The sequence below is a fragment of the Alligator sinensis genome, unplaced genomic scaffold (genome assembly GCF_000455745.1).
Source record: "Alligator sinensis unplaced genomic scaffold, ASM45574v1 scaffold400_1, whole genome shotgun sequence".
Classification (NCBI taxonomy): domain Eukaryota; kingdom Metazoa; phylum Chordata; order Crocodylia; family Alligatoridae; genus Alligator; species Alligator sinensis.
Window position 1 is genome coordinate 2,416,557 of NW_005841897.1, and position 17,411 is coordinate 2,433,967.

The 17,411-nt window shown below is 49.1% G+C and overlaps 1 protein-coding gene, 1 long non-coding RNA gene and 1 other non-coding gene across 4 annotated transcripts in view; 2 read left to right on the forward strand and 1 right to left on the reverse strand.

Moving 5' to 3' along the window:
* Window positions 1–2,388: 2,388 nt before the first annotated feature.
* On the forward strand, window positions 2,389–6,904 carry LOC102387322. Of its 2 annotated transcripts, none has more exons than XR_323187.2 (5): window positions 2,389–2,484; window positions 3,438–3,583; window positions 4,744–4,829; window positions 5,543–5,669; window positions 6,813–6,904. It is a non-coding gene; the product is annotated as an uncharacterized LOC102387322 (long non-coding RNA). The 2 variants fall into 2 exon arrangements; XR_003092744.1 differs by having other exon boundaries at window positions 2,469–2,607.
* On the forward strand, window positions 3,287–3,365 carry LOC112549346. Its single transcript, XR_003092756.1, has one exon. It is a non-coding gene; the product is annotated as a small nucleolar RNA R38 (small nucleolar RNA).
* A 1,875-nt stretch (window positions 6,905–8,779) lies between the features above and the next one.
* Window positions 8,780–17,411, reverse strand: part of ST6GALNAC2 (ST6 N-acetylgalactosaminide alpha-2,6-sialyltransferase 2) — a 15,258-nt gene continuing 6,626 nt past the window's right edge. Inside the window, 7 exon segments of the mRNA XM_025197481.1 lie at window positions 8,780–10,343; window positions 11,057–11,156; window positions 11,599–11,682; window positions 12,509–12,612; window positions 13,000–13,138; window positions 14,297–14,462; window positions 16,563–16,737. Coding sequence (XP_025053266.1) covers window positions 10,176–10,343; window positions 11,057–11,156; window positions 11,599–11,682; window positions 12,509–12,612; window positions 13,000–13,138; window positions 14,297–14,462; window positions 16,563–16,737 — 936 coding nt within the window. The 3' untranslated portion in view covers window positions 8,780–10,175.

Consider the following 17,411-nt stretch of genomic DNA (forward strand, 5'->3'; position numbering starts at 1 on the left):
GCTAGTTCCATGCTTTGGAAAGTTAGATTCTAAAATAGAGCGAGGGCAGAGAGACCCAGGGCTAAGCAAACAAACAACCCATCCTGCCTCCTCCTGGGAACCCAGACAGCACTCGGGATAAGCTGGCTGAAAACCATCCTTGCTCACATCGCACTCAAGAACATGGGAACATCAGCTCCCCCACGGTGAGTGCATCTAGAGTCAGAGGTGTCTTTGCAGCACTGTTGCCATCAGCATAATGAATATGAAAGTACAGTGTTACCGAGTGTCTCACTACCAGTTTACACCGGCCAATACAGACAGCTTCCTGGCCACTTCTGAGAAAACACATGGTAACTGTAGGAGCCATATTCATTATTTTCAGAGAAAATATGACAAGAAAGGATTTTTAGATCATCAAGTTTGGCCTTCCGTGTAATGCCGGCCATAGAATTTCACCCACATGCTCCCATCCAGGAAGAGAACACAGCCCAACTGCAGAGACTTCCTCAGCCTGATGAAGGGTTTTTAAACCTGAAAGCTTGCCAAAAATTTTTTTTCCAACTATTTAAGTTGGTCTAATAAAAGATATCAGATTCACCTGAAGAACCTTGTCTACCCATATACTTCTTTATTGATCCCCCAAACTTGTGACTAATACATAACTTGGAGATCTCCCTCCTTGGTTTGAAGGCATCAAAAGATGGAGAATTCACAGTATCTGGTCCCCTTCTTAATCACTTTCACTATCTCATTTCTAACCTATGTGTGTCTAATTTTTAACTTTCAGCCATTAGGTTTTTGTGTTGCCTGTTTCCCATTAGAAGCAAATGAGCAGATCAAATCCAGAAGGGGAGGGGCAGGAGTTCTTTATGCTTGCTGATTCCATCTGTTTCATTTGGAGATGTGCACTTTTGGGGTCTTTGAAGTGTGTTACAGTTCAGGGGTTGGGTAACGCTCCATGGCTCTTGCAGCATCTTCTAATAACAAATGATAATCAGAACACTTGCAGAATTCATTATATACTCAAAGCACTGTACACACATTTACTAACTAATCTCCCATTAATCCCAAATCCCTTGCTAATTACTTAATACATAGCCATAATTTATTAACTCATGCCTAGACTGCCTTTCGAAGATACAGAACTCTGTGGAAATGACAAATACTATCTATTTTGTTTATTACCAGTACACCATGTATGTAAAGAATGACTAAACACCATTACTAAACAGCATGATAATGGTCTAGTTGATTGCTTTGGGCTCTAGTGTCTAGTGCTCTAGTTCAAGGGTATAGTTTGTGAACACTTGTGAACACTCCCCCCCCCAAAAAATCCTAAACACTCATAAAGTCTTTAAGCTGTGACTTTTAGATTACAGCTGTACAATGCTAGTTGCAAAACACCAGACCTGAACAACGGGTGTCACATCATTAGTAATGACAATTATTTCCCTGATGAGAGAACAAACGATGTGAATGCTGTGATCAGAACCGGTGTTCAACATGAAGCGGCCTCTCCCTCTTCCCACACACACAATGGACGACGTCTCTTCATAGCATCCGATGACACAAGAGCTGCTATTTAGGACAGCTTACGAATCTTGGATTTAGTCTATAAGGCACAACTCTACCCTGTCTTCTCTTGTCAGCCTACTGCCCAGCTCACGTCCCTCCATGGTTTTGGGCACTACGTTGGTGACCTCTCCCATCAGCTCTACAGCAACGAGCACAGAATAAGCACCCGTATCAAACAAAACAGGGACTGTCTTTCCCCCCTGTAATGTGCGCCTCCTGCCTCTCGTCATATCCTGCACAGCTGCAGGGCTCAACCTCGTTAGACTCAAGACACCCCTGTCAGGCTTCAGGCAACCCTCGGCATCACAAGCTGGAAGGACTCCAACGCCTTGCCCGTCTCGGGGTAAAGCTCCTGGCCCTCGAAGCAGAGACGAGGGAGCGGAGGGAGGAAAAGACCGGCGGCTCCGTCCTGGGTGCCGGTCTGTTGGCCTCTTAGGTCACCTCAAGCCTCATTGAGCAGCCGCGGCACAGACCGCCGCGAAGGGAGGGATTCTCTCCGAAAACGCTGCCTCTTAAGTTCTCCCTCATTTTTTGACTGCGGAGAGAAAACAATACAGCAGTCTTTCTGGCAAAAAGGCCACCTAGGCCAGGCTGTGGGTTCCTATGTGAAATCTCCAGGCTGGTGAATCACGAAGCCTGGGTGCCATAAGGGACCGCAACCATCCGGGGGGCTTGCAGCGCCCTGTTGAGGATCACTGCCACCGAGCAGGAGCCCCGTGGGGCGCGAGGGCCTTGAGACACCTGGCTGAGGCCGTAAGACAGCTCGCAGCGCCCTTCCCCCTCCAGTCCATCCCATCCCACGCAGCACAAACTCGCTTTCCCAGCACCCCCCGCAAACCTCGCGAGATCTGGAGCGAGACAGGCCTGGGCTCTTCGCAGACCCCGCCTTCTCTGCGCTCAGGGCCGGTGATGGCGGCGGGGCTGGCGGTGAGCGTTCGGGCCGGGCGGGATCTGGCGCCATCCTCGGGGCCGACACGTGCTAGGAGGGCGCGGCGGTTCTGGTGGGGTATGGTGGGGGCGGCCGCCCGCCTGCGCGGTCCTTTCTGCGGGGTAAGGTGCCCCCCCCCAGCTGCCCCGTGATGCACCTCGCAGGCGGGGCTGGGCCCAGGGGGTCCCCTGAAGGCTGCGGGGCGGCCTCACTGGGCATCGGCAGGGGCCGGGGGGTGGGGGTTTACCCGCGCCTGCCACGGAGAGGGCTGTGCCCACGTGGGAATCCTGGGTGGACGTTGGCACAGGGCGAGTGCCCGGGGATGCTGTGCGGGGGGACGATGCAAAGCCCAGCTGTCTGGTGGATCCCCTAGTTGTCCACCCTCGCTCTGTGGGATGGGTCTCTCCCATGGCGGTACGCCTCAGAAATCGGCGCTCTCCCCCCCGTCTTGCCACGGGGCCAGGCGATAACTGATTGTAAAGCACGCCATGGTGCCACGTGCTGCACGTCCAGGCAATGGGCAAGGACGAGAAGGAAAAGGGGAGTTTTCTGCAGTCATGTTGAGAGTTGTAAGGAGCGGCGATGCTGACTCTGAAGACCCGGGTGGGAAAAACTCTGCTAGTGGCGTGGCTTGGCGAAGGCACGGTTTGTTAGCATCCCTTTGCACAGTCTGACCTCTCGTTGAAACGGCCAGCCTGAAAATGGGAGCATGTCCAGAGCGGACTGTCTCCACCAGGTGTCGTTGTCAACCAGGGCAGAGCACGCAGTGAACCCCCATGAGGGGCTTTTGGGCTGTGAAAGCTGAGCTGGTGATGATACGAAGTTATCCCTGTCTGAAAAAAGTATTTTTGTTTTGTGGAGTTGTAACTCTGAGGCTCAGCAACTACCAGGTTTTAAATGATTTTAAATAATGACCTGATTTTAAATGACTAACCCTCTGGCCTCTTCACAGATTCCCAGAGCGCGGCACGTCTTTTGTCTTTCGCAAAGAAGAATGGGGGACTCGGAGCCAAGGATGCTGTCATCCAGCTTCCCGAGGGTCTGGATCTGAGGAGATCCTGTGATGAGCCACTGTTGCTCTGCATCAGCTATGCAGTGGTGAGGCATTGTAGCATCTGCCTTGTACAGTCACACGACTGGCTGGTTCCCTTTCGTTGTCCCTGAGATAAGGAAGCAAGGCTGTTTCATTGTACAGTGGTGTTGGGTGACACTGCCATGATCTCTGGAGGCTGATGGGAGCAGGGAGAAAAGCCCGATCATTTGATTAATGGAATTAATTGGTTTTTCCGCTGGGTACCAGTCACACGCTGCTGTATTGTTGCAGCGGACACCTGAGTGCAGAACCCTTTGCTTTCAAGGGCCAAAGGTTGAATGGGAATCTAAATCTGTCTGCTGGGCAAGCCGTTTGGTTGTTGACACGGTCAAAGGTGAGTGGGGGAGAATGGAGCAAGGAGGGATTAGATAACACTCCATAACGGAGACATTTGATGCAGCTCATCCCAGAAGTGCCCTTGCCACAGAAATAGGCCTATTGAAAGAATAATTGGTCTGTTTACTCACCCAGAGATGCTCGGAAACATGCCTTTGGCTGGTGGGGAGCAGGGAGGTGTCACTCACAGATGCCAGGTGGTGACTCAAAAAGGAACTGAGAAGCTAAATAATAGCTTCTTTTGGAGATGCAGTGATTATATTTTCCATGTGCCCAAATGCAGTTGACAAAAAGGTCCTCAACGGTAGTACAGAAAGCAGTGTCGGATTTTTCCTAGGTGTGGGGAGGGAGCTGATCGAGGAAAAGTCTCTCTATAACACTGAAGAGTGGCGTCTGCTTAAAATGAGTTGAAGTGAGATTTAAAGTTGGTTCAAGTAATATGCCTACCCCCTCCCTGTAGCTGCCAAAAGATAGGGAGGGCACGCTTTTTAATAACAGTGGGTAACACAAACTATCATCTACATTGGTGCCTTTAAGCAAGGATTTATCATAGGAAATCTTGACTATAGATTCTTGCTGTTGAAAGGAGAGTGCTGATAAGAAGGTACCTTTTGGCTTTGTGCAGGACAGGCTATGGCCATCCTAAGGTCTGGGTTGTAATCCAAAATTGGCCCTCTGATACCTTCCTTTGTGGGGTTTAATACTGGGACTCTGCAGTGCATGCTTTACTTTATCTGAACTGGGTTTGCAGACTGGGAATTGGTTTCCCTTATAAGAGCTTGTGTGATTGATGACTCTCTAATACATGGCTTCTGCTTGGTGTTCACAGGGTGCAGCTCTTCCTTCTAAGACACTGTCTTGAACTATAGAAGCTACCTCTTGCACGCCCATGGTGATTGCTTTGATTGCAAGCAGGTAGGAAATTGCTAGAATAATGCATGGCTTGTGGAAAACCTGAGTAGAAATGTAACCTGCTCTTGCTGCCCAGAGTGCATAGTTGCTGAACACATTTCTGTCAGGAAGATGGTGATCAATGCTGGCTTCCTGGACAGGTTTAATCCTGCTTCTCAGCAGGCTGTGACCTGGTGTGTTTTTAGAGGTTTCCTAACTCTGCATTTTCCAGTCTGCTTTTTGTCCCTGCAAGTCTGTCTGAGCCAATGATGTACTGTTATCCCTGTCTGAAAACTCAGCTGTGAGGGAGAAATGAATATCTCTGAGGCTCATAAACCAGGGACATTTTTCCACATCAGTCATAGTTGTAAACAAAGCCATTATTCTGTGTGCGCTACTGCTGTCCCACTGGAGTAAAAACAGTGCCCTGCCTTTTCATCCATACTCATCATGAGGGATTGCTTTGCTTCCCATCCAGGAGCATTAGTGACTAACAGAAAGAGACTGGGCCTTAGAGATTTAAGTTCTATTTTGGACACTGACACCAGTTGCTGCTCGACTTTGGGCAAGTCAGTTATGCTTGACACCCTTTATGAATTTTCCTCTCCTCCATTCTTAAAGCTTTAAACACTTTTGCAGTTAACATTTCAGGCAGCCATCTCAAAGTATTTCCAAATGACTAATAATGATCTCCATTCCTCTAGCAACTCGCATTCAGTGTTCAAATTTTCTAACAGGGTTTGGAAGGCACGTGGTGTGTTTGCTGATGGCCTGTGGAATATCTGCATGATGTCCTGAGCTGCCATGCATTGAACAGTGGATTTGAAAGTAATGGAACTGGAACTCATTTGGGCTTGGAAGCTGGTATGTTGGGAGGGAAAAACATTTGGTTCTAAGAGATGCTGAATAATTCACACTGAATGTGTAGGAACTGGACAGGATCTTCCTGTACAAAGTTTTCTGCATTTGCTGTATTATATGGATTCTAATGTCCCACTTTGGACACAACATCGGGGCTTATTCAGTTGAGGGGGCATAGCTTACTAGGAAATAGCTGCAGCTGCCAGGCTTCAGGAAAAACAAAATGAAGAGCCAGACTAGAAATAGAAAGTAGAAATAAGATAAGCATTTAGTACTGTGGAGAATGACACAACTCCTGGATCTGGCCAATATAAGCCTTACTTGCTGTATCTAGATAACATCTATTAGCACTTGGGCACATAAGATGTTTGTGCGGTGTGATTTCCTAGTGAATTTAGTGCAAGCATAAGCTACTTAAGGATTTGGAGTAGACAAGTAATTCGGGGTAGTGCCTTGCCACTAGGTGGTAGCAGAGCAGGTATTACTTGTTTGCTAGTAGGTGCACAGGGCTTACACTGGGATGAGTTTGTCCTGGTTTTCTCTGGAGTAATTCTGCACCAAATTCAAATAAAATTACACCAAATTCAAGTATGTTGTGTGTCCAGGCAGTAGCTTTCACATTAGTCACCAAAGTCTCCATTAACTTGATGTTACAAGCTGCAGGCGCTGACCTGGAGTTACATATCTGTTTCTAATATGCTCCTAGTTAATCAGTAGGTACTGGGTAGCTCTCAAGCATTAGTGAAATGGTTGCTTCCAGGTAACTGGGGATTTTCTTGTGCTCCTGAGCGCTCTCACAAACTCCTTGCCTCACTAGCAAATGGACACTCATACCATGCATATGGAGAGGGTGAGTTCTTGGAGTGGCAGGAACACGGCTCTAGCGCAGCTAGCTGTGACATGGACAAGGCCAGACTCGCATCTCAGGGAGTAAAGGTTCCCATTGCTATGCCAGTCAGTAATAGAGCAAGAACTGACCTGTCATCCATCCTGAAGTTGTAAAACTTCTCAGCCCCCTCAGACACTGTTATTTTAATAAAATACAGATGAAAAGTTTCTGTGTCTGGCCACAATCTCTGCTTTAGTTAGACACTAGCTAGCTCCTTTCTCTTGTCAAATGTAATGACTTTTTTTCCCTTTACCCAGATAGGTCCTGTTTCAGCAGAACTGGCTGGAGAGAAGTGCTGTCCATCACTGAGACTTATCTTCAGACAAAAAAATAAATAAATCGCTGACAATTTTGGATGCCTGAGATTCTTTTGGTGATAAGCTAAAACCAGTGTTGGCACTAACTGTTTTCAGCATCTGTCATTTGATTCTCTTGTACAGCAGAGGTTCAAAAGAAACTACTAGAAGTAGCGGGGTGTACTTGAGAAACGGGTGTCTGAAAGTCAGCAATATCCTCTTTGGAGCCCTGCCTGGCCCTTGGTAGTAACTGAGCTCCTGTACATGTGCAGGGAGACTTCTCCAATGCGCTGTAATTACAGCATGTTGGAGCAGGCTCAATTAATTGAGTCTGCTTGAGTGTGGTAATTGCTATGCTCCAGCAGACTCCAGTGTCAGATGTATTGGCACCTCCACGCTGAAAAATGGCAGTAGGGGTGCTTTAACTAAAGGTTGTTCGATGAGCTTTGGTTAAAAGCATACCCGCCGCCATTTTTCAGCATGGGGACATTGATGTGTGTGATGCTTTGTGTACTTTTAATTAGCATGGCTCTTGGGAGCCATGCTAATTAAAGCATCCCCCCCCCCCAGAGCACGTCTATAAATGGATTTCATTTGAATTGATGTCCAGTGGTTATAGAAAGCAGCAACCTCTGTCTGTTGGACTAAGCCTAGACTGTCTTTAGTAGCTGGAGCTGGAAGAAATATAGTGTGCAACTTCATTGCTTTTTCCAGTCCTGGTGTTGGATTTGAGAGCTTTAAGATTTAAGCCTTTTTTCCTGCCAGATGATGCTCATGCTGGCAGCAGCCCAAGTGGAGGCAGTTAAGTGAGAGAAGAGAATGAAAATTTAGGATGCAATTTTTGAACCAACAAAAGTGTCTGGCCTGAGAGAACCTGGTTGCCTAGAGCACTTCCAGTCTGACAGTGGCAGTCACTTTCTCGTTATCATTGGGTAGCTTGTGTTAACCTACCTCTTCCCCTGCTGTATACTTACATAAAGCTACCTTGAGTGTCCTGTGAAGGGCTCTATGGATCTGTAATCCAAAAATGACCCACTTGCTGTTACATTTTGAAGACTGTGATAAGCCTGTTTCCCTCTAACTTAACCATGCTTCAGCCTGGCTAACAATGCCTGTTCCTGCTAATTAAATGGCCAGCCTTTACAGGAAGGTTCACCGCATGCCCCATTTCACCTTGCTAACTGCACGATACTTGGGTACCTACAAGGCATGTAAGACCCTTTTTTACTGTGCAGCTGTCTCTAGAATATGTTTGAGACACTGTCACTATGCCTGCGAAAGGCAAGAGACCCCATAATGCCAGTTCTATATTGGAGACTGTTGAGCTAATGTTCGAGGCGGGTTGTGTGGTTATAATGTGGTCTTGGACAATAAACTCCTTATTTTTTTGTCTGCCAAATGAGGCTTATGCATAAGGGAGTGAGTCTAAATTGGCTAATGTACAAAAATGCTCTTAATGTGTATGTTGCCAACAGGTAGAGGGCAAAACTAGTCTGTAACAATTGGGTTGAGTTTATAGGTATTTTGTACCCCAGTCCTGTGCTTATCCACTATGCCATGTCTCCCAACCATAACTGGAGAGCTGAGTGCAATTCTACCATGGTGACTTTCAGCAAACAAAGACTAAACTATAAAAAATTGCTAAATTCTAGTTGCCGGGTTGAAACAATCTGGCACTGAACCCCTTGGCTCTGTGAGTTAGAGTTGATTGCATCAGCTTTTGCTAGTGACCGTCAGTCACAGGTTTCACAGTCTTTCATCCTCTCTACTTTGGTAGTCACTGCAAGGCAACCCCCTCCTGCCAACCTGCCCTCTAATAACACCAGTCACACATTGCATTGTGCTTTGCTTTCTATAGCAGCCTCTCTACCTGTCATGTTTTGCCCCGGCCCGTTGGCTAAAATAACAAAAGAGAACATAAAAGGAAAAAAGATCATTCAACATTTATGCAATTATACAAAGTGGGAAAATGTTTCAAATTACACTTCATCTCTCCCCATTGTCCTTTCGCACCCATCCATCTATCCCTAGCCCTTGCAGCATTCCTGTAGCACATAAACTTACCTGTAGCTGATCTGATGTGTCCTATTTACACTTAATTATCTGACAACATGGCTTAAGGGTTAAAGATCCCACCCCCTCCCACTATCTTTCTGTTGCCTAATTGTTTTCAATGAAATTTGATGGTGGTTTTGTCTTACACAATGGAGTGGCAGGTCCCCTCCTATCTCTAAAAGAAGTAGGTTCTTTCTTAGTCTACCCAGAGGCACCATTGATTTGAAATGCAAATAAGGCACTTGCTGCCTTGTGATTCTATCACCCACCTTACACAACTCCACCCACCCCAATCTGCCTCTGAGGTTCCAGCTAGCTGAGGGCAGGGTTGCTGCAATTTACCTGTAAAAACTCCCATCACCTTTGATGACTACAACATGGAGTGATAAGCTAAACAAGGGCTGAAACACATTTGTATGTATAGGAAGTGGTCTGACCTCGTCTTGTGCTGGTGAGCGAGGTGGAAGAATGGAGTTCCACCCAGGAAGTGGAGCATGAGTGTGATGAGGGGTTATAGATGACTATAGTATTAAGGCTTCACTGTGCCCAGCAGTAATGCTCTTTGGCTGTCTACCTGGTTCACTTGAGCAATGTCCACAAGTTCCACCTGGCTCTCTTCAGCTGTGGAGAGTGTTGTTGTGATGCATTACACTAGGGGTGGAGGGAAGAGTTTAAAGGCAGAAGGAAATAGGGCTGGGGCTCTCGAGTCCTGAAGGAAGCTGGTGTTGATGGGCAGGAGGCAGTGGTAGGCAGCACATTTTCCAGCTGGAAGCTGTGTGCTGAGGGAAAGCAGTGTATAACGGGAAGTAGGGTAATGGGACCCTCCAGCATCCCCACTTGGTGCCATCACACTCCCTTGGGAGATGAGCAGAAGATGCACCCTGACAGCTGTTGGCAGCTCTTGCCCACTTCATCCTGGGTGTGTTGGGAGAAGCCGCGTAGCTTTCCTCTGTGACAAAGGCAGCTCCAGGTTCTGTTGTCTCCAGCCAAGTGCCAAAAAGGCCTGAGCAGACTTGGCCACATTTGCTTTGCTACTTCTGAAGCCTCCAAGTAAAGCCCTCCAGCCCACGCCCTGGACCCGAGGAGCGAGTCGAGACAACTCGTCTACTTCAGTTTGTAGGGTTGGCTATGAGTGAATAGGCCCCATTTGCCTGTAAGTTCTTGACAGCCTCAGAAGGGGAGAAGGGACCCCATGGGAAAGAGGAGAAGGATGCTTTCTTTCCATCCAGAGAATGCAGGGAAGTTGTCCCTATAAGCTACCAGCCTGCCTCATCGCTGGTATAGCTTCATGATGCCCGCCCGATGCAGGCTCTTCCAGAGCTCGGCCTCCAGCAGCATGTCGTGGTTGGCATAAAACACCAGAGGCTTCTTCTCCAGCTCGTAGTAGTGGTCTGAAAATTTCTCGTAATTGTCGGTGATAAATCCATAGGCACTGACCTAGAGGAAGCGTGAAAGGTGGTGCAAATGAGATGGGAAAGGAAGAGGGGTCCAACCTGTGGCAGTCTCTACTCCAGTGTTTGGAATAAGGGGCTACCCATTCCAGCAATGCCAAATGGACCAGGAACATGGGGCATAATGCATTGCCAGGCCTACTCCACCCTTCTTCGTTAGTGTGACGCAGCAGCCCATTGGAGCTACAGCCAAATGCCAACAGCGAGATGATGGAACATCAGGGTTGGATCACCTGAGCCTTCTCCAAAACACATTAGGTCTTAGCAGAGATGGGCAAAGAGCCAATGGCTGTAACTCCACTCTCCACTGCCAGTATCGTGCCTTCAGCTTAAACTTATGCTAATGGTATTAATCTGTGCTGCAGCCAAGATGCGACTTGTATAGATCCACCTACCCAAGCCAGCTGGGACACTAGCTGTGACAGCTCAGTGCTGACTGCCAATCCCCCTGCAGAAGCTGGGTAAATACTGGGGCAGGTAAATCCATGCCTGATCCATACAGACTTAACCAGACTGGTACTGGTACCCAAGCTAGGTGGTATAAAGTCAACCTGTGTATGGCTACATGATCTGTAATCACAACACTGTAGACGTGCACATAGAGTATGGGGCACTGAAGAAAGGTACCCCCCCCCCCCCCCACCCAACCCCCTTACCCGGCCACCGGAATGAGGCCCCCCCCCACTCAAAGCCTCTTACCTGGTCACAGGTATGAAGGGCTGTCAGCAACATGAGGGCACCAGTACTGGGCATGTAGAGGTAGCCATATTGTGTATTGATTATATCCGACCTCAAAAACCTGTGAGCAAAGAGACGGGATTATAGCAATCAAGCTCAGGAGGAACGGAGGCTTCAACCACAGCAAACATAATGAAGGAAATGCTGAAGGAAGACACATTAGCCTGCAAGGAACCAAACTGGGTTGAACTGCAATGGACAGAAACAGTTTGGGGTAATTCCCAAAGGGATCATAGTGAGCTGCACAGCTATGAATGGGACAGAACTGACTCCTGTGTGAGAGCAGAAGCACATTCAGTGTCACTGGAGTGGGTTGCAGCAATGGAGGAAGACTGCAGGGTGAGGAAGAGACTGAATGCCAAGAGCAGAAAGACTGACTGAGTTTGATGGTGCTTAGTAATTCAGGGGCAGGCTGCTGGGAATAGATCTGGGGGAGCGTGGCACTGAACAGGAGCTGTGGTATTGCGGGAGTGTTTTGCCCAAAGACACCTTGTTTTCCTTACCTTGCTGTTAGATAATGCATGAAATCTGGGTGCAGCAGCTTGAACTTCTTTGCAGATGCCTCTGGTCCAAAATATTTTGATGGTCTGAGGCAGGGAGATCAAAAAACATCATTTCACATCATGCTGCTATTTGCACAACTTGGTATTTATCCTATAACCTAAAAAAGAGGCTAGTTGTTTAGACTAAACAGCAGTGCCATTTTTCAAGGGCAGAGAGGTCAGGCTGTGAGAAAATATCAACTGCTGAAGGAAAATACACTGCTCCCTGGGTGCTGAGGTTTAACATACGGCCTCTGGGGCAGCAACTCACCCAGGCATTAACAGGCTTTTATTTTTGTGACAGTGTTAAAGGTGGGCCCCGCTGTCCAGTTCCTGCCTTGTTTTGATCATTCCCTTGTATTAGCAAAGGAACAAGGGTTGCCAGTGAAAGTGGGCCACCAAATCAGAGATTCATTTCCATACGTGGAGACTTTAAGTACTGCAGTGCTGTAGAGCGGGTTATTAGAGTTTCCAAGGCTGCTTACTGAGTCGGTCCCACCGGGGGCTGGAGCATTGCTGAAGTTCAGAGAAAGGAAGGTTGATTTAGTGGAGAAGGGACCAGCCTGGGATGTGAGAGACCCATGTCCTTCCTCTTCCCCAGGCTTTCTTTGCAGCCTCAGGCAAGTCACTTAGCTTTATGATACCCCAGTCTGTGAGAAGAGGACAATAGCACTTCCCTACCTCCCAGGGCCTGTGAGGAGGAATATCTGAAGGGCTGAGGCAGGCTGATATCACAGCAACAAGGCTCATGTAAGCACTGAGGACCTTTGCAGAAATACCCACCCTGGGCAGAGAGGGTATCAGTTGCCAAGAGAGCTCTATGCCTGGTTAGGCTAGGGTGGGTCTGGGACAGACCGGTAGGGTTACTTACTCATCACCCTTGTCAGGACCGTCTTCGACAGGGCTGCCTAGGATGGCCGACTTCAGCATGGTGTAATCGCGCCTGTCCGAGGGGATGAAAATGTAACGTAGTTCCTGCAGCGGAGAGGGGACAGGACACGATGCTTTAGAAGCTGAAGAGCCCGGCCCCGTCACACCCTCAACCCTGCCTAGAGGAAGGAACCTCGTTCATCCACCCGCACACGTAGGGTGAGAAGATAAACACGTGCTTTGGCAGGAAGTGCGGGAGATGTAGACACTGAGGAACAAACAGTAATTTCCAAATACAGGGAAGGTTTCTGGTGACCCAGAAAGGAGCTGGGGCCTCGTCCCAGGCAGAGCGGTAGGTGGCTGTTCTCCCAGGCTGCGCGCATTGACAGCCAGCCAGCCAGCCCAGGATGGTAACTCTCCATCCCTCAACCTGGATGAGTCTCCAGATCCAACCAAAGGTTTTCAGAGCAAGCCCCAGCCTGAACTCCTGACCTTGGACTGGGGTACCCGGGTGAAGCCATACTCTCTGTAAGCAATGAGAGAGTTCTTCATGGTGTTCACTGTGAAGCCGTAGAAGGAGGTCTTCATCCCAACATCTTCCTCAAAGCCTTTGGTCACAGCTCCATTGAGCCTGTGGAAGGACCAAGGTGAAGATGAGGGGTCTGATAAAGGGCTGCCCTCTCACCACAGGGTGCTCAACACATTGCCTCTGCTATCAACGCTGTTTCCCTCTGGGGTCGTGTGTGTGTGTCAGTTTGTGTGGTTGTAAAGGTGTAACTTTTTGCCTCTCCATCTACCTCCAAAAAGCCATCTGGCTTCATGACAATGGGCCAGCACAGAGGATTGATACCTGCATTACCCCTGTCGTGTGTCTGCAGTGCTCCTGAGAGTACTGCGGAGAAGCAGGCCCCATGTTCCCTCTTGCACTAGATACACACAAAACGCAGAATGGGGCAGGGCAGAGCAGGAGTGGGTGCCCAGGGGCCGGCACCTGGGCAGTGCCTTCAGGAACACCGTGAAAGCAGTCCAGATATAACCTCAGAGGCCCAGCTCAAGTCCCAGCCATGGACTGTGTGAGAGGAGAAAGGTGTTGCTCAGGCAAAATTTCACCATGGAGGTCTCACCGGCTCTGCTCAAGCAACAGAAACCCTGTAGCCACTTCTACGGCGGTAGGGATTTGCTCTGGCATCTTTGGCTTCCATTTCCCCGTCCCTCACTGTTATACAGGGCACTGCACAGGCACCTTCACTTCGGCCAAGGTGCAGACCTGATATTATAACATGAACACCAGGTCCTTGTTTCTCCACATTGGACCTAATGGTGCTCCTCTCAGCAAAGAGCCCTTGTGGCAGACGACTCCACGCAGGATGAAGCTGTGTTGATTTAAAGGGCCTAGACTATCTCGTGCCAGGGAATAATCCATGATAGGCCAAGATCACCTGAAAAGGGGACTGTGCAATGAAAGGCAAGGAGGATATTGCCTCAGATATGCAATGAAGTGTCACTGTTAATGGTTAACAATCTCACCCCCACTGCTGGAGCACTGAGCGAAATCATATGCATTAAAGCAGAACACCCACAGCTCTCTTTGGGCAGCAAGAATGCAAGTTATGTGAACCTGGAACTCCCCTAACTGAGAACAGCTTTAACCCATCAGATCTTTCAGTGGCTTCCCTTCATCAGTAAAGCTGAAAAAATGGACCTGTGCCGAAGGTGAACATCCCTCCAGCTGGTGGCTTGTCCCAGGCTACAGCTCCCAGGAGTCCCAGCGACGTGGAACTGCCCATACCTAAAGACGAAGTCATGCGCGTCGATCTCCTTGCCTTGCCGGGATCCTTGGAGAATCCCCCCATTCCCAACCACGGCGCAGCGGATGCAGTCTCCAGGGAAGCTGGCTCTGTCAATCAGCCATCTGTTGGCAGAGTCATTGAGGAGACGGAGGGTGGAGGCAATAGCTGGGGATCAAAGCAAGAAGGGGCAGGTGCTGAATAGGTAGAGGGGCAGCTATATACGGCCTGTAATGGACTCCTGCACCAGCTCAGTATGTGGGCAGCATTTTCCTGCCCATGCTGAGCATCCCTTGCCTCTAAAATCTTCTAGAAAAAGAAATGTGCTCCATATTTAAGCGATCCAGGACAGAAGCCTCTTCCCTGACCCCAGCCCTGCTGGAGTCCATGTGGCTGGTTCTGGAGAGGTGGCAGGGCGGTGGTGGGAGTCCCAATGGGAGGCATCCGTGGGGTGAGGGCCTATGGCACTCGCTAGCCTTGCTCTGAGGCAATGCCCTGCCCTCTCCCTCCCAACCATGGCTCCTTGCAGCTGGCACTGCCCACGCTGTTTTGTTTCTTCCTCTGCCCGCGGCCGCTTCCATCATCACCTCACAATTGAGAGATTCAAGCTGCCGGCCGCGGCTCGAGAGGCGTGGGGAGTGGGCACAGAGTGGGAAGGGAAACAATCCCCTGCCGCCAATGGCCTGCAACAATGGAGCGGGTTGTTTGAGATCCTTTCACTCCGAGTTAATAATCACGCGGACACTAGGAGCTTTTATTCAGGAAAATGTCACAAGACACTGATAGCAGCATTTCCCAGCCCTGCCACTCCCACCCGGTCTCCCTCCTGTCTCCCCGGGGAGGAAGGCTTTTATCAACCAGATAGTGACCCCTCTGTTTACATGGTATGGACTCGGAGCCCAGTCAGGTCTGTCGTGTCCTCTGTCTCTGGTCTCTCAATACCCCACAAGCCTTTCCAAACAGAGACCCGGTCCTAGCTGTAAATCAGGTTTAGGCCTTGGCTGTGGTCTGCCCAGCCCTATCCAGCGAGGAAATGAGATAGCTGTCGCCGAGGGAACCTAGGAAATGCCAGTGTGACTATGGTGTTTGCAGCCCCTGCCTCCCCATCCCGCTCACCTCCCCAGCTGCTTCTGCCCCCACCTCCCACCCTTCACAACCATGCAGCTCAGAGCATGAATACTCCTGGAAAGTGCTAGGCAGTGGCTCTGGAGACTGAAGTCCTCCCAAAGGCTGCAGCCTTGGCAAGCATCCCCCCCCACCATGCTCTCCTGCTAAGGTCTTTAAGCAAGTACGGGATCCACAACCCATTTCATCCATAGCCTCTCTGCTGGCCCTGCCAACCAGGCTGCCATTTGGAGCTCCTTAATCTGGGGGCTCCAGTGACATGGGCCCCTGCCCACTGGGGTGGTGGCAGGAATTAGGGACAGGATATGGAGTCAGGGTACATAAAGCAATGCAGTTGAACCTATTCCCTCCATTCAGGCATAGGCAGCGAAGCTTGTAGGGGCATACGTTGGGATGGGATTGGAGAAAGCTGGCTGTTAGCCTTAGCTCTCCTCCTGACCCATAGGACTGTTGGGGGCAAAACTGGGCCTCACTCTGCTTCTGCATAATAGGTGATGATGATACCAAGCTGTTCTGACGTTTGTCAATCACAAGAGCTGGGGATTGTCTTTATAAACAGGAAATGGGGACTTTATAAACAGGCTCAGATAACTGGCAACGGGCTTCGCAATCTTTCTCCAGGCCACCTTTCATAGTTTCATAGATGTTAGGGGCTGGAAGGGACCTTGCAGATCATTGGGTCCAGCCCCCCTGCCCTTCAGCAGGAAAGACCGCTGGGATCAGATGACCCCAGCAAGATGGGCATCAAGATGCTTTTTGAAGATCGCCAGGGTGGGTGACTGTACCACCTCTGTGGGGAGCCTGTTCCTAACCCTTGGCACTCAGCTTGTAAAGAAGTTTTTTCTTATATCCGGTCTGAAGAGATCTTCAATCAGCTTGTGCCCATTATTTCTTGTCCTCCCTTAAGGGTCCTTGGTGAATAGATGCTCCCCAGGCCCTGATGAATGCTCCTGATATACTTATAGGCTGCCACCCCTCCTTTCTTCCTTTCCATCCACTGCACTTACAATACGCACATCCCAGTGGTGTTTAGGGACCAGGCCCGCCTAGCAAGGTAACAAGGGAATGTCATCCTCATGCAATGGGTAAGGGGCTGGGACATCTGGCATATGACAAAGGGGATTGTGCCATCTGCTCCATTACCTGCGTAGGACAAGCCCTGCCAGCCATAAGGGACACCACGCTCCTTCAGTTTGTTCCATGTCTCTGGGGTTAGGTGACGGTCCCACATCAGCACTGGGATACGGAAGTGAAAGAGCTTCCCAAACTTGGAGTCTGCCTTCACTTTTGATGTTAGTGACTGCAGGCAGGAGCTGGGCTAAAAGAAGAGGAACCATGGTTCAGACACAAATTGATCTGTGTTTCTCTTGAATGTCTCCAAAGAAAGTCCGGAGTGCACCACAGGGATATATTCTAACCACACAGGGAAGCCTCCATCTCTCTCTTCAGCAACTGCAACTACTTAAATAACTTGTTAGCAATGTTCACTACTACTAATACTGTAGTACTCTAGGAAGACTCATCATAGTCTAAGACTCCACTGGGCTACCTGCTAAACAAATCAAATGACCTATTCCCCAAAGAGACTGCATACAATCTAGTTTGAGCACCAGATTCTGGGCTCAGGACTCCCACGGTCCATTGCTGGCTCTGCCACTGACCTAGTGTGTGACCTTAATCATGTCACTCCCTCCCTCTGGCTATAAATTCAAGGATGATCCCTAGCTCTCAAGTGTTATTTGGAGAATGAGTTAATCAATGCTCATAAATTGCTCAGAGGGTGAAAAACACTCTGTAAAAAGGAGCACTATTGTTTCCTCCATAAGTTTAATTCTCCGCTAAGGGTTTCCAAGATGTTATTAATGACTCAGGAATTTCCACAGCACCCTATATTTTTTCACTGGTCCATTTGTATTTTCCTTGGATGGGTTTAAGGCTCGATGTTTCAGCCAGAGCTATTAATACATGGAGAATGTCTGAGGAAAGCAGGAA